Source organism: Rhea americana, unplaced genomic scaffold, assembly GCF_003343005.1.
Source record: "Rhea americana isolate MKP2758 unplaced genomic scaffold, rheAme1 scaffold_221, whole genome shotgun sequence".
Lineage (NCBI taxonomy): Eukaryota > Metazoa > Chordata > Aves > Rheiformes > Rheidae > Rhea > Rhea americana.
Window position 1 is genome coordinate 1,089,497 of NW_028186333.1, and position 24,892 is coordinate 1,114,388.

At 39.0% G+C, this 24,892-nt stretch overlaps 1 protein-coding gene across 1 annotated transcript in view; it reads left to right on the forward strand.

The window, feature by feature from the left end:
- The window catches only part of MTMR7 (myotubularin related protein 7), a 31,190-nt gene extending 6,603 nt beyond the window's left edge, over positions 1-24,587 (forward strand). Inside the window, exons 5-13 of the mRNA XM_085305518.1 lie at positions 2,483-2,617; positions 7,628-7,760; positions 12,927-13,036; positions 15,725-15,850; positions 16,512-16,561; positions 19,633-19,833; positions 20,830-20,970; positions 23,369-23,495; positions 23,974-24,587. Coding sequence (XP_085161644.1) covers positions 2,483-2,617; positions 7,628-7,760; positions 12,927-13,036; positions 15,725-15,850; positions 16,512-16,561; positions 19,633-19,833; positions 20,830-20,970; positions 23,369-23,495; positions 23,974-24,333 — 1,383 coding nt within the window. The 3' untranslated portion in view covers positions 24,334-24,587. The remainder of the gene's footprint in view (positions 1-2,482; positions 2,618-7,627; positions 7,761-12,926; positions 13,037-15,724; positions 15,851-16,511; positions 16,562-19,632; positions 19,834-20,829; positions 20,971-23,368; positions 23,496-23,973) is intronic.
- The last annotated feature ends 305 nt before the right edge of the window (positions 24,588-24,892 follow it).

The window sequence follows — 24,892 nt, forward strand, 5'->3', positions numbered from 1 at the left end:
GTGAGGTCTTTCCCAGTAGTGCTGGGAGATGGCCAAGATTTCCCAAGGGATGGAGCTGGTGTGGGATTACAGGACATCKTTTGAGTTTGACGTGCAGGGTGGGAATGTTTTCCACTAGGTGTCACAAGCAGGAAGCATAAACTACAATCTCCAAGAAAATCTTTTCTTTCAGCAACGCCTATCCTAGGCTTAAACTTCAGAAGGAAGCAATTAAACATTACCTTGACTCCTTCTTTACCCTGTGTTGTGGCAGAATTCTGCTTAAGTAAAGATTTATGGATTTGGTTACAAAATAGGAGGATATGAAGACTTAAACACTAAATGCCATCTTTGCATAAATTGCCAAAATTTTCARCACTGAGTACTTCTTAACATCATCATATGCCCAAATATAGGTATTTAGTGTTCAAAACTCTTGGACATTTCCAAATCTCAACAAAAGAAAAGGTCTCAGGGATCAGCTAAGTACCAATATAAAGCAGTTCAGTTTGGATGAGTTTGATGATTTCTTCCTGGATGTTTTCCRTATTGTGGCTGAAATTCAGTTTAARGTTAGGGTACATGTTCAGACCACTGGGGTCTGAAGTAATGCATTYGCTTGTTCACTTGTGGATCMTGCAAGGCTCAAAGGGCTGGAAAGAGGGTTGCAAACATTGGAAAAAATGTCTTCTTGTTAGTTGAGAAGTTGGCATGAGCTGCCAGGTAACAGAGCAATGACTAGGAGTGGAATAAGGATTTGGGACAGAAGGCATTGAATAACCATGGTGGCAGCAGGGTGGGAAGGGATCTGTTGCTGGCAGTGGGGACTGGTGTTAATTATAGAGTCTTTCACCATTCCTGCCCAGAATTTGCCCATACCTCTTTGATACTTAAAAATTCAATGATATTGGGACATCTTACTCTGGATGTCCRTGGATATACTAAGATTATACTCTAGACCATCTGTTCAGCCTGTGYTATAGCAAAACCTACCCTGACCTCTAGCTCTGCTCTTGAACATACCCAGAGGTTCCTATAGATATACGTACTCACCTAAGCAATTGGACAGGGTCAGCAGGAGGATCTCTCATGGAGATTATGGGTTTTGATTCCTGCTTGTGACATCTAGTGGGTCAGCAGGTCTGGCAGTGTAGCTGTTTCATAGGCTGGGGCTAAACAGAATCTTAACCCCAAGCTTTATGTTGACGGACAAGCCATTCTCTCATACTGGTGCCAGTGCATATCTGAACCCTTTGAACCTTCAGGATGATATGATCAGGAGCTCCAGCCCCTGCTTTCCTGAATCTTAACTTAAGCCACAACACTAACTTTACCCTTAACATTAGCCCCGCAATCTATATCTACCTCAGATACGGTACAACACAGGTGAGAGAGCCTCACCTGTGTCTTTCCTCTATTAAAATGACAAGTTGTTGACATAGTCATATACACTCCTTTTGCTTCATGTGAGGTATCTATAAGTATATATCGAATCACCGAAGCATGCACTGACCAGGTGGCAAAATTGTAGATAACAAYCTATTGGCAAAATCTATTAGCCTAAACAGGCTCTGACACAATTCCTAGTCCCTTATTAAACATGCAAATTTTACTAACTACTGGTATTTCAAAAACTTGGCTGAAAATGAGCATGTTCCTTCTCACAGTTATAAATAATCTATAGTCTGCTTAGGTCATGGCCTTCAGTAGACAGATTCTCTTCATGCATACGGTCAGTGCTTAGATAGGTCTGAAAAAAAAGGACTTGAATTAGACCCCTGACCTCTACAAATCTTTCCATTCCCTGCCAAGCAATGATTAGGAAAGAAATCCTCTCTGCTCCCCGTTTCATGGTCTGTTCCTTCTTTCCCAGTTTCAGCTGGAGAGCTGGTCCTGATGGGTTTCGGGAGAAACTCACTTGCCTTCTGCAGTAGCAAGCAGTACTCCAGGAGACAGGCTGCCTGACCCACTTCCCAAGCAGTAAGGTCTTTCTCCAGAGGCAGTGCTAAAAATACACCACAACCAGTGATCTGGCTGCATTTTGTTTCCTGTACTCGCGGTGACTCAGGCTCCTTAGTAAAGCACATAGTGGTGTGAGCTGGGTGTAACCCCGCAGCAGTGTCATCAAGCAGGACGCTGAGGTGCGGATGACAGTGTGAAAGACTCCACTCTATGCGGTGTCAGTGTTCTTGTGATTGCAGTTTTGTTCTCATTACGCTCTCTAGATACTACCTTTCAGGAGTTATTTCATGGTAGGGAAATACACTATTTTAAAGTAGATGCGTAGGCTGGATTCTAGACCTGGGCCAATGGGGTTTCATTGTTTTCCCGCCTTTGTAAAAATGACTATTGTTTATTAGTATGCAATGARTTTTTATCACTTTGCTCTTCTCATSTAACTGTATACCTGTGGTGAACAGCTGTTTTTTAAAATGCTTTGGGATGCTAAATCATTTTTCCTTAGTAATTATATTGATTTTTTTGTTTGTCTATTTTTCTGCAGGCATCCATATGTAGGAGCAGCCAACCTTTATCTGGCTTCAGTGCTCGATGCCTTGAAGATGAACAGATGCTCCAGGCCATTAGAAAAGCAAATCCAGGAAGTGATTTCTTATATGTTGTTGACACTCGGCCCAAAGTGAGTACACCAAATTTCTTGCACATACTCCGCAAGACTGAACCTGGGSTGAATACACTAGGGAAGATTTGCTACCCAAATGACAGTTATCATAATTCTGGTCTCAGTCGCATCTGTGTAAATCCACATGTGAATCTATATTTATCAGAGGAATCTTAACTAGGAATCTTGTCTGTGTTTCACCTCTTAAATACTTTTTTCTTTATATTGAGCCTTTTTCTGTTTTGTTCTTAACAGATGTTGATACAGAAAAATAAATAATAACTCTAAGTAGTAACTGTTAGGTTATGTGATAGAAGGCTCACATGTCTATGCACACACAAAGCAGCCAACAGAAACTACATTACTGATGAGGCTAGTGAAAAAGCAATTCCTGCTATCAACTGTATTTTCAGTTGTTTGTAATGCTGCCAACCTCTACCTTCTTGTTCTAAAATTTTCCAAGTAAGATCTCTCCTGCAGGTGGGAAAATTTTAACAACAGAAGCGTGAGGCTAAGGAAAATACATTTACTAAGGTTACAAAAATTCAACAGAACTTTTCTTTGTATATCTCTAGCACTTTCGTATTTTAGAGGCAGAATCTGAAACACAGTAAATAATGATCGTAGATGCCATTTCTCCACAATTGGCTAAAATCTTTGGCCAACACAAAAAGCTTTAGAAAAATTGTGGTATGAAGGTACTTAGTAAAGATCTAGAAGAGGTTTGAAGCTAATAAAGAYTGTGTCCAGATTTGTAATGCAAGCAAATTTATCCTGAGGTAACAAGGAGCAGGCTTACAGTTTCAGTGCCTGGAAGCGAGAGTAGGGATATCTTCTGTCTTCTGCTGCCAGTAATGTCCATTCTGAAGGTATCACAGCAGGTGAAGRAAATGAAGCCAAAAGAGCAGAATCTCCACAAAATCCGTGGTGCAGATATCAGATGAGCTGCAAGGAGAAAGGGAAAACCAGGTGTGAAGGGAAGGAACAAGAAAGCTGTTTCAACATCATGTGACAGGTGCAGAGCTGTGGGAGACAGAGRCTGGAGGGGCAAGGGAACTAAAACTGCACACCATGAAGAAGGACAAATCAGACAGAGATTTGGGGCAGACTACTGAGGCAAACAGCCAGCAGAGAGGAACCCATCTGTTCAGCTGTTGATTGACTGAAGACCTAGGGGCTAGTGGGAAAATAGTGAGTGCTCACAGCTGCTGTGGGAGTCAGCAGTTAGAGAATTGGGACTGTGGGATACTTCACTGCACTTTTTCATTTGGTGAATAGTTTGACCTTTGTTTCCCTCCTTCCTACTGGAGAAATGAGGATGGTGCTGCTTTACTCATAGTTCTGAACAAAGTTAATATRTGAGTTCCAATTACAATAGCAGTGAGCTCTAGGAAAAGGTTGGTGTGACTGTGTTCACAGCAGGCTTTGGACAGTAAGTACTGATGGGACTGCCCAAATAATGCTTATTTAACAGCTTTTGGTGTATAATAGTTATGGTGTAACAGCGTAATGTTCGTTGGCTGATGATATTGGTACCCCTCTCTAATTAAAGAAAATTCTCAATGGTGGAGTCACTTAAGACTTGCTGACTTTGCAGCTAATGATGTTTTGCAAGGCAATAAYAGAGAGCTCCAGTCCTGTAAGAGTAATATTACTGTGGTGAAACATGTGTGGAGTGAAAAAAGTCAGTAGTTTAAAAGGAGAGAGTGAATCAGTGCAGTCAGTCCTGAATGGCTGTCTGTTTCCAGCAGTGCTGGCTCCTTTAGGAGTGGTTCAGGAGATAAAGACTTGTTGTTTTAATTGAATTTCTCTGGAAGCAAAGTTTGGCCCTAAAGAAATCTGATTCCTACTTATCTGTGCCTGCACTATRAGAATGGACCAATTTGCTAAACCTYCTGTCATTCCAGGTGCCAAATACAGCCTCATTGCTATTCTGCAGTTCCTAATACACGTACAAATCCAGAGCATAGATTAAGGAACCAATGTGTTTTAGTGCAAGCTGTTCCTGGCATTCCTCAGGAAAGCTTTAACAAATGCAAAGATAAGATAWCGAGCTGGTGCAAGGTTTTCTGTTGCTGTTGGAAGTTAAAACCTACCTGCCTCTTTTCTCATCAGAACTGGTTCCTTGCAAAATTATGAATTTTCATTGTATATTCCRAAGTGCTTTCTGTATGCTATCCATCTTGTGCTTGACAATCTTCAATACAAAGGACWTGGCTGAGGAGTAAAGCTTTGTTTCCACTTCATTTAAATACACYAGGATGAACATATGCAGAGCTTTTACTTTGGTGACTGCCTTTCTCCATTTTCTCCTTTCTCTGTGTGTTTACAGTAGAAGCTAATGTAAACCTACTTGCTGGATATGGGTAAAACAAATTATTTCTAACTCTGCAAAAAGAAACTACTAAGTTATCCTCCACACCAAAGCAGGTCCCATGAAAAGTCTGGTGAGGTTTGTTTCCTTAGAGATTGTACTCTCATCTCCACTGAGATTAAGCTAGGATAGGCACAATTTTGAGAGATTTAAGATAGTTACTTTACGAGCAACAGATGGAATTTGATAGATGATGTGGAAAACTTGTTAGTAAATATTGTGGCAGCTGCAAAGTTTGGCAGTTGACAATATTTAAAATAAACAATTATCAGAAAGCCTTGCAAATTTAGCCTATTATTTATTTACTTTTAAAGAGATCTGCTTCAGATTGGCCTTTAATAAAGCAGGATTTATATGATGAAATTGCTGTGTTACAGAGGAAGTTTATAGCGTTTACAGTATTGATGTTAGGTCAGTTAAGGGCTGTGTTCTTTTCATTTAGGGTTTCAGGATTTGATGGTAACTTAGAAATATGCATACAGATTTTTTTTTTTCCACCAAAGCTATATGTTATTATAGACAGACTGCTTTATTTTGTTTATATTAGAACACTGACATCTACTTCAAAAGAGAAAGAATAGAATTCAGCAGATTATTAATATCCTTCTAGCAAGTCATACTGAGGACTCTGCCCTTAAAAGACAGGCTGTTCGCATGCAATATCTTTTTTTAAAAAATTTATTATTGTTCATTGATAATCAAAGATTAGCAGACAGTTGGCTGATTGGAAAAAATTTCTGCCTGCACTTTTTCCTTAATTGCATACTACAAGTTAAAAGCAGTTCCTCACAGGCAMTGAGTAAATGAAAAAAGTATGGGTTCCTTTTGTCATTCCGTGAAATTCATGCAGTGTTGCAATTAGTAATGATGATCCACAACTGCAACTAGGTATTTCTAATGCAAAGTTGGACTTGTAGCAACAGGTGTTTTAGAAATAACAGCACTGTGAAGATGCAAAAAGTGACTATTATCTTCACATTTCCAAATTAGGCAGAAAATAAGAATTAGAAAACAGTCTCTTCTGTCTGTTTCCTCATGCATCTAAAAGGAAATAATAATGGTGTAAAAAGTTTATAGTCTTCAGCTTTTTCCTTTTAAAGTGAAGAGCTCAAATTTGGTCCTCATCAACSTATTTTGACTTACAATATAAAATAGCCAGACTCCTCATACGTTTTAGTTGGAGATGTGTGGGCAGCAGAAAATCCTGTTTAATTGTCTCCTTTCAGTTCTAAACTAAAGCTGAAGAGTGAGAATATATGTGCTTGAGGTAGAGATAGCAAGAGCCAGTATGCACCATGCTACCATTACTTGGATAGTACAGAAATATATTTTTGTGGATTTCAAAAGTGACTACTGAATAAGCAAATCAGCGGTGCTTCCTGAGAGTTTAGGAAATAAGTTGGAAATGGTATTATCTCGCTAGTCTCTTAACCCCTAGACAAAATAAGAGAKAGCTCATTTGGATTTTTCATGGAAGTTGGTTCTCAGTGCAATGAGGACCAGTCTTTTTTTGTCCAATGGATCCCTCACAGGGTCTCACCAAAAGCTGTTAGTGCACTTCAGTCCTCATTTGCAATACCTATTGTTATTTTAATCTTAAATATTTTCTGAGCAGAGGCTGTTAGTTATGCTTAGAGGCACAGAAGTTTTGTAAAGTAGATTTTTTTTGTTACATCTGGAGCTATGATATTTATTTTGAAATTCAAAGGCTTTCCAGCCTTACAGAACACAYTTCACATAAAAGCAGTAACTTTATTAAAACAGACAATTTTACAGGACAGTGAGATTCTGCTTTAGAAAATCCCCCCCCCCCCAAGAAAAAAAGGATAAAAAAGGAAAAGTACTTAATTTATATCAGCTTTAGTTTTTAGTCTGGACATCAGAACCTGGCATAACATGCTTGGCAGTCCATTTGCTTTTYCTCAATAATCTCAGAAGGGGGAAATAAAGATAAAAATCGCTTAATTTTGCACTCAGGAGAAGTGAGGTAAAGAAACATTTAGGATGGGAAACACAGACTCAAAGACAAAACTCCTGCTTCCAGCTCAGTGTATTTTTTTGCTGAAGCTCAGCAAAGCATTTGATAGGGCTGCACTGCAAACGAAAATATTTGTAGTCATTCTGTCAATTCAGATCTCTTGTGGTCTTATGCAAGTGGAGACAAGCTACTGCAGAGCTAGGGAGAAACAACTGTGACGTTATTCCAAGTGTCAGAGAAGTGTGCTATATCAACTTTTTGATAATTTTAGCAGTAAAATACATAATTGGGGAAAGGTTGTACAATGTACACATGCTACAGCGGCATGGCAGGTGAGACACTGCCATCTTCTGGATGTATTCTGCTAGTATATAAAACACTGATTGAAAATAAAATCAGTTTAGCATTTTAATAACAAATAATCTTTATGTTCTTGCAGCATAGCCTAGAGGAAGAGCCCTATATAAACCGTGTTGTGTCCATCTTGACTAATGTGGTTGAAACTGAGATCAAAGCCCTGATTCCTGCCTAACGTTTTGTTTTGTTGACACTATGATAAATGTTTCCTATTTACACTTGATTTAAATCACTCTGAATTATTGCTGTAGACCATGAGCTTTATTTTGAAAAGAACCTGCTCACTGTTGTTTTTCATCTAGTTTTTCTAATTTTTCAGCTCAATGCGATGGCAAACAGAGCAGCAGGAAAAGGATATGAAAATGAAGACAACTATTCTAACATCAAGTTTCAGTTCATTGGCATTGAGAACATCCACGTCATGAGAAACAGTCTGCAAAAAATGCTTGAAGGTAATAACTTTTTACTGAAAAATAGAGAAAAGATTTGATTCTTGTGTCATACAAATCAAAGTAATTTCTCTGAAATCAGCAGTAGTGAAAGTTGGCATGAAAACAGAACTTGTGTCTCCCTGCTGGCTAATGGAACTTGTGCAATGGACCATCATTGCAAAACGTGATGTTTTCCTGATTGTACAAACACCTTGTGCCATGAGTGAAATCTAGATATCATTTACTTTAAAGGCAGACGTCTTAAGGTTTCTCTGTGCCTTACTACTACTTTTTTTACCTTCTTTATAGTTTGATGGTATCATGAAAAAAAATTATTTATGACTTTCTGACTTGAATACTAGTGGAAAACTAGTGGAAAATACAGGACTTTTTTTTTTCTAAGCTCTGAAAACATGCGGTTTGATTATTTTTTTTTTTAATTGTTCAGTAAAGAACTCATGTATTTTAGATTGTAAATTTTAATAGAAATCTGTTTATGCTCTGTAYGGAGCATGTCACATCAAGTGTACTTGCGAAACTCGCAGTCAGTGGGTGTAATCATTCAGAAACTAAATAATTCCTGGACATAAATAGTGATTATTTTATAAATACTGAGCAGTGTATAAACTAGTGCATCCAGACTGCCACTTAATATTTGGATTACATTACTGTTAGAGGCCTTCTGGGAAAAGGGTAAGAATAAATCCTTGACCCAAAATTTGTTGATTTTTAAAAAGCAAATAGTGAAAAGTGCTCCCTCTGCTCCTCCCAGTCCCCAGTGTTTACTTCAGGTGTATCATCAACAGAAGACACAAAAAAAATACTTTCACCTCCTGGATCAGCTCGATCTAGCTATTCTTGCATGGTTGCTCTGCCCACACACCTTTATTCTTCATCCATCTCACATTATCTGTGTGCAAATTGGAGTTTTACATCAAAGAGGGACTCTCACAGGATGGTTGTGCTCAGTTTCCAAAAAGAGCAATTTATGAAAACTAGAAGTAAATCGTGCCGCAGMTAAACCGTTGCTTCTCCTGCCCTGTAGAGATGAACTGTCAGGRGAGGAGGCCTTTTGGCATCGACTGCTCTCGCAGGGAGTGGAGAACTGCCATTATCAATGCCTTTTTGTGAGGTCCAGTATCTCTGCTGAGATACCTCTTGGGAGGATAACCAAGAAGAAGACGGGCACAGAGCATACCTGCTCCTGTCATCCGTGGCTAAGACCTTTCCAAGGTCGTCTGGGTGGGTTTTTTGGCCCCTGATCAGTAAACATGCTCGAGTGGAGGAGAAGGGCTCAGGACACTGCTCTATTCATTACAAATGCACATGCAGGTAACCTTACCTGCTACTTTAGGTTAACTCAACATCTTGAAGGCAATTTRTTTTTAGTATGTCATTTTTTTCATGCCACATTCTTGATTAGCTTCTTGATCTAAAGGATCTTGGACTGGAAAATAAGGGGATTTTAAGTTAACTACAAAGTCTTGTTTGGCCAGAAGAGAAGCCAGGTGAATAAACCTGTCYTTTTATTTGTTTAGTTTGAGTCCATCAAAGTTAAAACAATAAACAAGCAGCCTGGTTGCATGGGACAGCGATGTGTACTATTTTAGAGCYAAAATTTCATCAGACAGGCCCATGACCCAAACTGATATGTAACAAGATAATTTCTAATACCTTTAACTTTAACATTTCATGCTGCTTGGGAACATAACATCTTAGCATCTATTTTTAAATGAACCACAGGTTGAAAAAGCCTGTTTTTTGATAGGCTTTATATTCACTATGTTGAAATTGCATATTTAGAAGCCTGACTGATAAGATTAGCATCAGAGGAGTGAAATCTGTGATTCCAAATATCAAATTGCATCTTATGGATTCCAGTTTATGAGCAGGGTTTTCCTCCTGTAAGGTACTGTGTAGTTTTTCTATTTTCCCATTTATAGTAGGGTCCCTTTATCTGCTTCTTTTGTGGCCTTTAAAATTATCTATGACCTGACCTGTGCATACAAAGGGTACCAGAATCAGAAGATCTGCAGAAGACACTGATATCACGCATTTAATATGCCCTCAAGTTTTCATAAAGGACTATTTAAATATATCTAGGTGAATCTCTAACGTAAAACATTGCATTACAAACCTTACAAAACATGTCTGCTGATCGTGATATGTTGTGAGGTGTTACAGGGTTGACAATCTTTAAAGAGATAAATGATATAAATGATTTTAGTTTAATGTGTGCTGTATTGTTGCTTTGAAACAATGGAAAAAAAGATGTAAGGCCATAATAGGCCTGACTTGCGACAGAAATACAGCAAAAGTAATTTTATTCAATTTTTTGAATTAAGCAGATATACAGGTCAGATTTTTTTTTTAATACATATGGAAAACTGCAGCTTATTTTCAGTACATAATCTTAAATAACTTTCAACACTAAGGAAATCTGAACAAAAATTGATGATAGAGTTTTCTATTGGAAAATGCACTTTTACTACGAATGCATTGATTTCAGTGAAATTTCTTCAGGAAAAACCTGAAGTAATTAAATTGTATTCATAATAATGTTAAGAATTAATTTATTACTTAAAAGAATCTCTTGTTTCAGCTTTAAAATTTTACTAATTTTAATTTGGTAATTTTGTTAACTGTAACATATATTTACTCTTGTTTGTTTTTTAGCAAAATGTCTTAGTGTTATAAAATGACTGAATTTGTAGGATAATGAGTAGTATTTTTTTTCAGAATTTTTGCTTCAAAAAATGTTGATATTTCACTTTACATTGGAACAAAAATATGCTTCGAAGTGCCAGAATATCCTTCTGGAAAGAAACTGTTTGACAGTTGTCCCTGTTGCCTCATATTTCTCTTGGGAAAATACTAGTTAAAAAAAAGGGGGGGAGGGGGGGGGAGAGAAAGTGGATATGACGATACTTCTCATAATTTTGATCTTGTGCACAAAGTCCTCAAAATAATATTTAATCTTGGCAGGAAATGTTGCACAAGGACCTTTCTCGGTGCAGATGCAGGTGCTGCCGACCCTGTTGTCCTGGTTTTTGTGCTGGGGGGAGCTCTGTCCTCCTGGGGCAGCCCAGGCYGGACCCCGTCTGCTGTGCGGCGAGGTGACGACCCCACCTGCTCTCTGTCTGTATTTGAACGGCGGATACGAGCTTCTCCTCCCCTCGCACTGGCAGCATTAGTTGCTGATGTAAGAGCAGCCCTCTGATCCTTGGACTTGAGTGCTGGATCAGGCGGGAGGAGAGCTGCAGGGCTCGGCCACGGGTGGGATACCCTCCTCTACCTGCAGCTGTGCTGCCAGCGGTGGGAATCGATCCCGCCGGTGCCTCATGTCCCCTCCAGGCACTTTGGCTGGGGAAGAGAAAGTTGCCAACAAGAGCCCTGTTTCCTCCTCCCCTGCCATGGAAGCGCTGCTGGATTTCTGCAAGCTCTGTCCGTGGGCTCCTTGGTTTTTCTGTGCTCTCTGCCCCCAGAACAGGTGTGAGAAGCAGTATTTTTTCCAAGATTTTTGGTACCTTTTATGCTGAGATGGAAGGATGTTTTCCTTGAGGACCTTCTAATTGAATGTAGAACTAAACTCAGCATTAAGGTCCCAATGGGTAGCCAAAATCCTTTGAAATGTATGGTGTATGCCTTTAATTTAAGACAGTCTGGACTTTGCTCTGTGAACTGGTGGGTAAATATTGATTCTAATTTGGTAGTGGGAATGAACAAAGCACAATTTCAGCTTTACCTTGGACTTCTGTAAACAGAGACAGCAGCTTCAGCTGGAATTCAGCTACTAAATAGTCATGCTGCCATCTGCACAGGCCCATTAATCATGTGAAAGGCTGTTTGCTTTCACTGCTACTATCTATGCATTTTTAAAAATACCTTTCAAAAATGTTCTAAAGCAAACATCTGGAAGAGGCCCTATGTACCAAGATTGCAAGATTTCATATGGATGCATTAGGCTATTTTGCCTCTTAATTAAAAGGAATCAAGACAGTTAGTTACATTCAGATGTGGTATAAACTCTGAATTTGGCTTGCAAAAGTAAATTGTGGTCGCATCGGAGGAAATGGAAATTTTGTTACTGGTTGTAATGGATCAAAAATTTAATTCAGTCTTTTAAAAGATTTCCTGAGAATAAGAGTCCTAATGAAACATGATTAATTCACAAATAATACATTAACTCAGTTAAAAAAAAAAAGAAAAGAAAGGAAAAAAAGGACTTTTTTCATTGTACTCCTTGAATGAGCTTAGTATGAGATTAGTATCTTTAAGACAGTGTCAGATTAAAAGAAATTCATGATTTATTTCAGTGGTGAATTTAGTATATCACTCTTGAAAATGGTAACATCAAATATTACTAGGTATTTATTTTTTGCTGCTAGAATGAGATCACCTGAATCAACTTTTGATTGCCTGCCTTTTTTTTCTTTTGATGTCACAAACTCTGGAATATTAAAAGAGAAATAGGCAATCAGTGTGATTAAAAACTGGGAGAATTTCTTTAACATGGCACAGAGTTAGTTTTCAACAAAATATTTTCTTGATGAATTATGATTTTTTTCCTTACCATCACAATGTTTTTAGACTGCGCATGAAATTTTATGAATTTTTCTATCAGGGACGGAGAACTGTTCAGAGAATCGCTCTATCTGAAATACCATTATCTGTGGCGATGCTGAAGGCTGGACTTGGTGACCTGGCTCTTACAGCACTTACCAGATTCAGCTTCTTCAACAAATCTAGTGGCAGATAGGAGGCTGAGGCATGAATTAGGTGCTTGTCTGCCCGCCCACCTGCAGAAATGTGTATTCTTTTTGATTCCAAGTCCTAATTATTAAATAGAAAATCTCCTCTCTCAAGGGTTTGAAAACTTGGCTCCCTACACAATTACGGAAAACCTGTGCTGCACAGAAGGAAGTATTGGTAAACTGTTTGCAACAGGCTGTGTAATAGGTTTTCTTTTTAAATGAAATTTCCATACTGGGTGAAATTTGACCAAGCCCTGTTTCTAAAATGTGTATGTCTTTGAATGTTAATGTTATACTGTTAAGCAGCAATTCTTTTCGAAAGATGGGTGTTTTACACAGAGGATCTCTGAACAGGTAACTCCTGGGCTGGTCAGCCAAGGAAAGCTTCAGAAGTTTAAATTACTGAGCGTTTAAGATGTAGTTTATTTTGCAGTTTGTGAAATGAAGTCGCCTTCTATGAGTGACTTTCTGTGGGGCCTAGAAAATTCTGGCTGGCTGAAGCATATCAAAGCCATTATGGATGCCGGCATTTTTATTGCAAAGGTAAAGTATGTAAAATGAAAAATGAAACTTAGACTAACCAGATGCAGAAAGAGAGAACCAAATTCTCTGCTTGAAGGTAACCGATTATCTTCAATGAAGTTGGATCAGAAAAACTCATGTCTTGTAACGCAAAATATATGAGGACTTTGGTGTTGCCATGTGGACATTTTGCTAATAATTAAAAAAAAAAAAAAAAAGAAAAGAAATTGTGTTGTTTTGCACTGAAGACCTTAAATTTACTCAAGCTGCTATCCTGTATCTTGTTACGCGTTGTATTTGAATGTTCCTACTTTACTCTCTAGCAGCGATCATCAGTGTTTCTGTCCCTATTCCCTCGCCTCCGCTGTTGTTTGGCCATTCCCTTCGTCAAAGGTTACTGTTCTAGAACGACTTCTTCACGTGATAGCTGTAACGCAGTAATATTTGCTATTGTATTATCACCTGGCTTATTTAGTGACGCAACTAAATTCACTTCCTGAACCAACTCGTGTACTACCAAGCCCAAAATCTAGAGTCACTTCTACTGTTACATGCTTGATAGATGTTTCAGAAAACAGTTGCTGGAAACAGTTGCTGGCTCTGATATATTGGATGGGATTAGGAGAGAGAATTTCATAATGCAGATATTTATCATCTACTAACAGAGATTTTAATTTTAATAGCCCCTTCCTTTAACTTGTGCTCTGTCTTTTAGGGTTTAGTTCTTATTTTTATTACTACAATTTCTTCTAGGCTATTTTATTCACATGACCTGCTATACAACAATATATGAATAATATTTCATGAATTTCCCTTCTCAGTAACCATGCTTGTGTCCCTTCCTTGCTTTCTTTCTGCTCAGCAGACAACAGCAGTTTCTTTCCTGAATGCCTACTACAGGCTAAATACACAGAATCATAGAATCAGTAAGGTTGGAAGGGACCTCTGGAGATCATCTAGTCCAACCTCCCTGCTCAGCAGGGGCACCTAGAGCATGGTAGACAGGGTTGCATCCAGGCGGGCTTTGAATATCTCCAGAGGGGGAGACTCCACAACCTCTCTGGACAGCCTGGTCCAGTGCTCCGTCACTCTCACAGGGAAGAAATTTCCCCTCATGATCAGGCGGAACTGCCTGTGCTTCAATTTCTGCCCATTGCCTCTTGTCCTGTCACAGGGGACAACTGAAAAGAGTTTGTCCCCGTCCCCTTGACACCCTCCCTTCAGCTACTTATCCACATTGTTAAGATCCCCCCTCAGTCTTCTCTTCCCCGGGCTGAAGAGGCCCAGCTCTCACAGCCGTTCCTCATAGGGCAAATGCTCCATATGTTAATATTTCTCCTAGAAATATTAGCTTTAGATTCTAGAAATCTGGAAACCAGGTTTCATTAGCTTACAGAAATCAAGTCATTTAACCCTAGTTCTTGCCAACTTTCCCCCAGTAGCTAGTCTTAAAATAATGTCCAAAACAATTTATTCCTTTTGTCCATATGCTTGCATGCCTCCTCAGATATTCATTTTGACCTATTCTTATTTGTGCAGTTCCCAGTTCTGTTTTGGTCTTCTGCCCACAAGGGTTCTATTTTGGTAAATTTTACTTCTCTCTTGAGATAATTTATTATTACTCCCTGTTCCTTTTTAAGCCCAAACTTAACCTAAATGTTTATTTTTCTAAGTAGAGTCTTTCCTAACCTATTTTTTCTCTACTTTCTAAGTTATCTTTAGAAATGACAAACGCTAAAAATTCTATGTTTAACCTCCCCCCCCAAGTTCCAAAAGTAATGCAACACCAGACTCTGGAGATCTCAGTAAGTATGATCCCTTCTTTGCATGTATCCCCCGGATTGTGTATAAAATGGGACCTCCCCATACCCAGTCATTTACGTTAAATATTTACATAAAGATCTTGCTTATTAGATATGGATGCACACCACTACCACCGGCTTCCCCTCAAGTCTTTTGAGGCACATCTTCAGTGGACAATGAATGAATCTAGTGTAACAATATCCAGGCTAGCTCTGGCACCAGAAACAGACTACTAACATTACTATCAACCTAGAAAATAGAAAGCACTATGCAACAAGGCTGTTCTGCTACTGTTATGTGAGTTAGAGCATATAGGTGTATCTGAATCTGCTTTATGTAGCCATTAATTCTGACAATGGTACTGAATATGCTTTAATCACTCTCCAGGCTGTGTGGTCTGGATCTCCCTGTATGTAGTAGGCTTCTTAAAATAAAAATTGGTATAGCTATTTTCCAGATGTTTCTATTAGTCTTCACTGTGAGGGTGGCTGAACACTGGAACAGGCTGTTCAGGGAGGTTGTGGAGTCTCCATCCTTGGAGATGCTCAAGAACTGTCTGGGCATGGTTCTGGTCTAGATGACTCTGCTTGAGTAGGGGGCTTAGATAAGATGATCTCCAGAGATGCCATCCAACCCTAATTGTTCTGTGATTCTGTGTTGGAGCATAAAAGGGTGATGTTGCCACCACCATATTGCAGGTAATGTATGAGATTAAGCCCTTGCAAATGAGAATGAATAATGCTCAACGTCATTCAGGAAGTATATGGGGAAAAAAAGAAAAAAGAATAGGGATTCCCAATTCTCAGCTCAACTTATCACCCTGTATGTTGCTCTATCTCTCTTTTTCCTCTCTTACCTTTGTCTCTCCCCTGCTTGTGATACCTCTGCCTTTTACTATATTCTTAGGCTGTGGCTGAGGAAGGTGTGAGTGTGCTTGTCCACTGCTCTGATGGCTGGGATAGGACAGCCCAGGTTTGCTCAGTAGCGAGCCTTCTGTTGGATCCATATTACAGAACTATGAAGGGATTCATGGTAAGCAGGCTCTGTTTTACAGAGTAAATAAAAGTTTTATGGCATCATTCAAGGAAATGTTAAGATGAGTATCTTTGTTTCTAAAGGAAAATAAACTTTCCATATATATATGTATATACATATATATTTCTTTTAACCTGGAAGAGAGGGTTTTTATCTATCCAAGTTACAGTCTCAGTGAAGTTTTGAGTGTCAGAAGTGTGTGCTCCCCCAGTGTTAAGATTGGAGTGAGCAGCCATGTTTGAGCATCCTTTTGCTAGCAAATCAGCACTAGTAAAGCATCTAGGGATAATAATCAAGTTAATGGTCACATCCAAAAAAAAAGAGGTCTGGAACATTTTTAAAGTCTAGTTTAGGAAATGATGAATCAAGCTTATTTAAATTATGACGAAATACTGACATCTTGTCTGCATCATGAGAATGCTACTTTCTCTTGAGTTGGCAACAGCGTTCATTGCTTCTTAATTTTTTACTTACTCTAAGAACTAACTGGGATTCAAATACTGCTTGCCTATATCATTCTTCCTTTCACTTTCCTGCTTATTCTAAAAATTAAGTGAGATTCCAGTACTGCTTCCTTACATCATTTTTTTGCCTGCTCTGACTTGTCAGCTCTGCTTGCAACTGCTTTACAACACTGAATGCAATGTTCTCATTTTAGGTGTTAATTGAAAAAGATTGGGTTTCCTTTGGTCACAAATTTAACCACAGGTAAGGTTGTGCTAAGGCTTTCTATATGTTCTCTCTATATATTTCTTCATGCAGTCAGTATCTGCAGCCATTACAGTTTTACTATACCTCTTGCCTTTGAAAGCATATCAATTGGGTGCTCTCAAGATATTTTCACAGGTTTTTCTCCCACCATATAATTTAGCTGCTGCCTGGAAAAAACAGTGAAATATTTTTGTATCATTTTTCAGCTGATTGCTTACATTTGCTATTAGCATTGAGAGATGCATGTGAGAGAAAAGTAGTATGTGGCAAAGGAATTTTTCTCTTTGCAATCCAACAGACTTTTCAGTAACGCCAAGATTTCCTACATAAGCAGCTGTTCAAAAAAAGTCATGGAGAACTGGAGAGATGCCTGAGGACTGGAAGAAAGGGCAAGAAGGAGGACCCAGGCAACTATAGGCTGGTCAGCCTCGCCTCCATCCCTGGGAAGGTGACAGAACAGCTCATTCTGGATGTCATCTCCAGGCATATGGAGGAAAAGAAGGTGATCAGGAGTAGTCAGCATGGATTCACCAAGGGGAAATCCCACTTAACCAACCTGATAGCCTTCTCGGATGGAATGACTGGCTGGGTAGATGAGGGGAGAGCAGTGGACGTTGTGTACCTTGACTTCAGCAAGGCTTTTGACACTGTCTCCCATAACATCCTCCTAGAGAAGCTCAGGCAGTGTGGGTTAGACGAGTGGACAGTGAGGTGGATTGAGAACTGGCCTAAAGGCAGAGCTCAGAGAGTCATCATCGGTGGCACAGAGTCTAGTTGGAGGCCTGTGGCTAGTGGAGTCCCCCAGGGCTCAGTACTGGGTCCCATCCTGTTCAACTTCACTGACATGGTTGAGGGGACAGAGTGCCTCCTCAGCAAGTTTGCTGATGATACCAAGCTGGGAGGAGCAGCTGATACACCTGAGGGCTGTTCTGCCATTCAGAGAGACCTGGACAGGCTGGAGAGCTGGGCGGAGAGGAACCTCAGGAGGTTCAACAAGAGCAAGTGCAGTCTTGCACCTAGGGAGGAATAACCCTAGTCACCAGTACAAGCTGGGGGCTGACCTTGTGGAGAGCAGCTCTGCAGAGAAGGACCTGGGATGGTCCTGGTGGATGACAAGCTGACCATGAGCCAGCAATGTGCCCTTGTGGCCAAGAAAGCCAACGGTATCCTGGGGTGCATTAGGAAGAGTGTTGCCAGCAGGTCGAGGGAGGTGATCCTGCCCCTCCACTCAGTCCTGGGGAGGCCTCATCTGGAGTCCTGTGTCCAGTTCTGGGCTCCCCAGGACAAGAGAGACATGGATCTACTGGAGAGAGTTCAGCGTAGGGCTACAAAGATGATCAGAGGGCTGGAGCACCTGCCCTATGAGGAACGGCTGCGAGAGCTGGGCCTCTTCAGCCTGGGGAAGAGAAGACTGAGGGGGGATCTTATCAATGTGGATAAGTAGCTGAAGGGAGGGTGTCAAGGGGACGGGGACAGACTCTTTTCAGTTGTCCCCTGTGACAGGACTAGAGGCAATGGGCAGAAATTGAAGCACAGGAAGTTCCACCTGACCGTGAGGAGGAATTTCTTCCCTGTGAGAGTGACGGAGCACTGGACCAGGCTGTCCAGAGAGGTTGTGGAGTCTCCTTCTCTGGAGATCTTCAAAGCCCGCCTGGACGCAACCCTGTCTACCATGCTCTAGGTGCCCCTGCTTGAGCGGTAAGGTTGGACTAGATGATCTCCAGAGGTCCCTTCCAACCCTACTGATTCTATGATACCAGGACCGTATTTAACTTTAGGTGTCTCTGTGAGTTATCTAAAATACACTCGTCCTTTTGTGCTCTAATGAAAACAACAGCTTTTGTTCAGAAAAACAAAACTCTTCAGGTAAAGGGAAACAAAAAACAATTTATTTGAACAAGTTATTTTGTGCATCTATAACAAATGCTTTTCTTGTAATGAAAGTATTCTGAGACCTTTATAAATTAATATGTATACAAATATATATATGTATATATGTAAACACACACACATTTTCTACATTTCCTTTACATCACCATAAAAATTAAAATGTAGGTTTTATACTGAAACTTCATATTGCTGGATTTGAATATAGATTTATGTTTTAACAAAACCCAACAACAATAACAAAAACCCACTACCTTTCTGGAAATGTGTGCAGCTCCACAACTCTTGCTAAATTCCAGCACGAATTACTGTATTTAATACAATGCCGTCAGATGCCTATTATTATCAGTGGTGAAAGATTATATGAAACCACAGTGATGGCTGTGGTTTCCATTGCAATATTCTTATATTGTTTGTGGCATAATAATAGTAGAATTAGACATTTCAATTTTAGATGTTTATGGGTTTCAGCTCTAGCATATACACATATATGCGCGTGCGCGCACACACACACACGTATTGCATATGCAGAACAATCAATTGAAAATGCTTCCTACTATTAGACAGACTTACAGAATATTTTTTTACTTATATGTTTTATATATTCTGGCTCTTGTTCTTTAAAGTAACCTATGGCAAGTGGTTCCAACAGACTTTCTTTTATACACAGAAAGTTTCATTTTTATTTGATAAATACAGCAGGGTGTAAAAACTTCCCACTTTATATAAGTTTCACCAAGAGAGGGCAGCTTTAAACCATTTTCTGCCATGGTTATTCTGTTCCTCTCCTGCTCATTTTTCTGTTTTTCAGCAATGGTCTGAAAGAACAGCTAAGATAGCGTGTTTAAAGCCATTACAGTCATTTTTACAACGACTTCTCTTATTGTGGCATAACATTTTATTTATTAATAGCATTACTACATGGTTGTAGCCAGCTCTTATTAGCTGTAAGGCAACAAGACGTTTGTAAGTTTGTTATTCAGTTTTGGCTTTGTTTTACTCCATGAAAAGACTTCCAGTGTTGCTTGATTTTTGTAAGTAAAAATAAACAAGTAATTGAGATTTTAGAAATTAATACTTATAACTTGTACACCAAAGTTTTTTTTTGCTTTTTCATTAGCATTATACAGTTTTCCTAGGGGATTTTAGGTTATAATTGAATGTATCTTGTCTTGTTTTAGGTATGGCAACTTAGATGGTGATCCAAAGGAGATATCGCCTGTTATCGACCAGTTCATTGAGTGTGTTTGGCAGCTAATGGAACAGTTTCCTTGTGCCTTTGAATTCAATGAAAGATTCTTGATCCATGTACAACATCATATCTATTCTTGCCAGTTTGGTAATTTCCTGTGTAACAGCCAGAAGGAGAGACGAGAGCTTAAGTATGAGAGCCTTTTCTTTAATAGCATATTTAAGCATGGGGTCTGCGGGTGTTTCTGTAGTGAAGACTGAGCTGTTTGCCAGTTTACACAGATGTGCTTTTGTAAGGCACAAGGTGCAGTGTAGAATTCTCAGTCACCTTCTTCTGGTGACACAGATTAATACCAAAAAAGTTGATCCTCCTTGATGTGGCACAGCTGTGAGTATAATCCACAGCATGTGAACGATGGATTAATGAAAACTGACAGGAGCATTAGATCTTTAGCCAAGTGGCCCTAGCAGCATTAGAGCAACAGCAACATGTAAGGGAAACTGTCAATGTAAAACTAAAAAGTGGAAGATGATATAACCCTAGTTAAGTTCTCAATTTGAGGGTCACAGCTCTCCCATCTACTTCCCAGCTAATGCTTCAGCTCTCAGGTACTTTCTTATAGACAGCCTTGTGTATGGTAACCTTCCAGGGGGGCCAGTTAGCAGGCTCTGCTGCTGTTTGCCTGACTGCTTTTATACCTTTTACTAGGTATTTAGAAAACTGAGTTCTGTAGTTCGTTTCAGACCTTCCCAAAAGCAATTATGTATTAATTTACCTCTCCTCACTCCCAAGCAGGGGCAGTAATACAGTTCCTGGCAGAGCTGGTGTTCATATTCTGCTCCTTCTATCTGTTTCCTGGAGCTCTGCTTCCTCAGTTACGTCCTGATACCCCCTGCTTTTCTCTCTCATTCTGATCATGGCAGCAGTAATGATAACAGCAAAGTGACGGTTATTGTTTGCTGTTGCCATTTGGTTCCTTCTCGTTGCTCAAATTCAGAGCAGCTTCACTGCCACGGTCTTTTTGCCTATACTTATAACTTTAGTGTAATTGAATTAAGAAAGCATAAAGCTGATCACAAATGAGCAATGCAGAGCACTAGAATGCTTCATCCAAGCTCTAACTATACCTGAACTGCAGCAGAGGTATCTTTATCTATATACACTTTACTTTTATGCAATTTTTCAGAATCCAAGAACGAACATACTCGCTGTGGGCTCACTTGTGGAAAAATCGTGCAGACTACCTGAATCCTCTGTACAGATCGGACCACAGTCAAACTCAAGGGACCCTGCGTCCACAGATAGCTCCATGCAACTTCTTGTACAAGTAGGTAATACCCCTTGCTGTTGGAATTTGTAGGATGTGTTAGTACAGAACATGTGTTTGTAGTTAAGTATTTCTCATTCCAGAATATAGCTTATACATGGGTAAATTTAGGATCAGATACAACAAGTCAGTCGCCTGCCTGCTAGTAATTACTCAGCCAACACCTCCGTACCACTCCACAACAAAGCAGTAGTCTCAAAAGAAGCTTAAGATTAAAGCTGTATTGATAGTTCTGTGTCCTAATTTCAGGTTACTCACTTCTTCCACTGAGAAATGGCTCCTTAAATTCTGTTCTCCTCTGTGGCTTCTAAATTTAAAGTTGCTTAAACTTCCCCCATTCAAGATTTTGTGATGAATATTTGGTCAATCAGTGACTTTATTTTTTTTTTTAAAAAAAAAAGGGATTTCAAGAAATCATATGGAAAACCCCCAAGTGTTTAATAAAACAAAGAGCAAATACTTTTTCTGCCTTTTTGTTATACTTCAAGATATAAACTTACTTACCCAATAAGTTTTACTTGATATTTAAGTGTTTTCAAGATTTAACAAAACCTAACAATTTTAAAATGTTGATATTAACATTCTGATTTGAATAACTGTGCCATTAATCTTAACGAAATGAAACAGAGCTTGATTAGAAATTCACAAAAACTAAAATTTAAATAAAATACTGATATTACAAATCCTCCTTGGATGAGTAATCCTGTTGATTTTAATGGAATTACTTAAGTGAGTAAGGATTTCTGAGCATGAGCTGTCTGATAATAAGAGGTGGAAGGGGGGATCTGACTTGAATAGCATAGGATTGGCAGAGGAGTAATAAGCCACTAAGGAGCGTGCAGACTTTCCTAAAATATCTCTATTGACTAGACAGCTGTACCCGAAGGTAGGTCTGTCCATTACTTAACCTGTTTGATTAACTACTTACCAAGTGAGGTTCTGGCCATGTACTGGAAAGAAAACAGAAGACAGGAAATTCAATGGAACAAGTTACAGACCTGCAGTTTGAGTCCTTTTCTCCTGAAAATGAAAAATCAACTTAACTATTTATCTAGGAGTTTGTCAGCTAATTCTATAGGAAGAGAAAGATAAGACTCCTTTGCCCAGAAGCAAATAGAAAGAACAACTTCTCAACATGTATGCGTCTCCCAATTTCCATAGGTCTGTGTTTGCTTTTGCTACGGGCTACTACTTTCAATAAATTACAGTTCAGTCTGCAGCAACTGACTTCTCAACAAAGGCTTCTCCATTAGAACCATAAGCTAAACCCCCAATTCTGAAAAGCACTTGAATACATTACTTCTTAAGAACACTAGTTTAATCTTTTTTTTCCATAACCATTTCATTTACTTCAGAGAAATGGTAGCATGTATTTATGCACTTCTCTGGAATAAGGTCTTTGGTCTGCTGCTGAATGTTAGCCTCATTCACCCACTTCACAGGCAGTTGCAGTGTTTGGCAGACCTCAAAAGGAAGTGCTACAGTTACAAACAGGGAGAAAAAAAATAAGAAAATGATTTTCCACCACTTAAGTGAATCAGGGCCACTGTGGACCACTGGCAAAACTGCCTGTGAACACAACCCAAAATAAGCATGTAGCAAGCATGGAGTTAATAGTTACAATGTCATTGATTTTTAGATTATCAGCAGGACATAACACTAACACTTTCATATATGCCACTAACAACAACAAAAAAATCTTTTTTTTTCAGATATACAATTCATTTAATGTTTAAAAATGCAATGTAAATTTTAAGAGAATAGGATACCATATATATATTTTTTTTTAAATTCTGATTTTTTTTAACCCTTCTTTATAGGGGGGGGGGGAAGCCCCTTGGTAAGTTCTCTCCCAATCCCGCAGAAAAAAACAAGTATACAGCATTTTAAGATCAGTTTTGTGGGAATTAAGGCAATTATTAAGAACTAGGATTGCAAAAAAGAAAAAAAAAACAGGTTGTAACCTCAGCTACCATATAGCTACCTTTGCTGTGTGGCACATGCTTTATATACATAAAAACCAAAAACAAACAAACAACAACAAAAAACCCTGCATTATTCTTTGAGGATAAACATAGCTTTTCCAACAAGCTATACCATTTTTCCTGATCATTCATGTCTTGAATCAACAAAAAGCCTGAATCAGGCAACCACAGCTATCTGACTAAATCAAAGGTACAGTGGTCTTCTGTTATGTTTTAGAATTGGTTCAAGCTGTGTATATCCACTGATTTAAATCTTCATGGCTGACTCAGCACAAATGAACTATGAATCTTATCAAATTTCAGTGAATTGTAGAACTTGCATGCACTCCAATGGGGGCAGGTGTCTGAAGAATGCATGTATTTTAAGTCTCCTGAAGTCACATCACCATTGCTGACCTTTCCACTGCTTCCAGGTTCTGGAGTGGTATGTACAACCGCTTTGAAAAGGGGATGCATCCACGACAGTCAGTTACCGATTATCTGATGGCGGTGAAGGAAGAAACTCAGCAGCTGGAAGAAGAACTCAACATCTTAGGAGAGGTAATAAATATTTGATCTTGAAATCCCAAGCTTCCAAGCTGAAGTTAAATTAAACTGAGCACTAAATAATGCACAATCCCCTATTTGCTACATAATTTTCTGCCACAAGGATTTCCAGCCATCATTCTTGTTCTCACATACTGGAAGTGTTTTGCTTGTGGCATCTGTAAGACAAAGTTTTTTTTTTTTTTCTTTTTTCTTTTTTAGAATAAAATTTCACCTAGACGTTGGTGCAAAAATACAAGACTTGAAAGAAGTTTTATATCCTTCTAACTCATTCAGTACTACTTTTTTTGACAGAATTCTGTACTTCTCATACGCAACAGACATTAATAGTCAAGGAGGCAGTTTTAAAGGACGACAGTTGGGCTGAATTCTGAACTTAGTTCATATTTTTTTTTTAATAAAGCAAAAACACATAAGAGGCGACCTGGAATCTAAATATATGCCAGTAATATATGCTTTTCCTTTATTTCAGAGATTGACAAGTCTTCAGAAAGTGCAATTAAATGATAATAAATTCAAGAGTAAGCAACAAGACCAAAACAAAGAGTTGGTGAACTCTACTTCAAACATCAGCTTGGCTAACACTCCCCAGGAGTATAACAACAATCTGAAATCATTCCCATCTCGGACCCCTTCACAAGGGGATGAAGAAGATTCAGCCCTGATTTTGACTCAAGACAACCTGAAAAGCTCTGATCCCGACCTCTCAGCTAACAGCGATCAGGAGTCAGGTGTAGAGGACTTAAGCTGCAGGTCCCCAAGCAGTGGTGGCTGCCTGCCTAGTGAAGACAGTGGCAAGGATTCAGATGAAGCTGTATTTCTGGCAGTCTGAAATACCTTCACAGCAGCAATGATCCAGATTCTCATACAACTGTGTTTTTCACAGTCTAGAATGACATTTTTCCATCAGACAGAGAATGGAAATGGTCTGTGGCCTAAAAAAATTAATAACCCAAAGAAAGGGAACTGTGCAATTGTGTAAGTAAAGATCTAAGCAAAATAAGCCATTATTAGTTCTAAAACAATGCTGAAGAATAGTACTCTCTGGTGTTACAAATATTTATTTAAGCCACTGTAGTGTTTTAACTGCACATTATTCCTTAATTTGTACATTTATTTCCATAATTTATTGTACAAAATAATATTCTCCAAAGATAGAAAATTCCAAAGTACTGTTATACCTATGAACAAAGTTGAAGATAGTATTAGCCTTACCGGTGAATCAAAATTTACTTCTGTAGAGCTTTTTTGTCTTCAGGCATGCTGTGTATATTCTTCACTTTTTTCCCCCCAGTTTTCAATTTCAACAATTATTTTGCATATTCTCCTATTAAAATCTCTCAAGGCAAAGTAAAACTAACAAATCAATATGCTTACTTAAGGGGACTCTG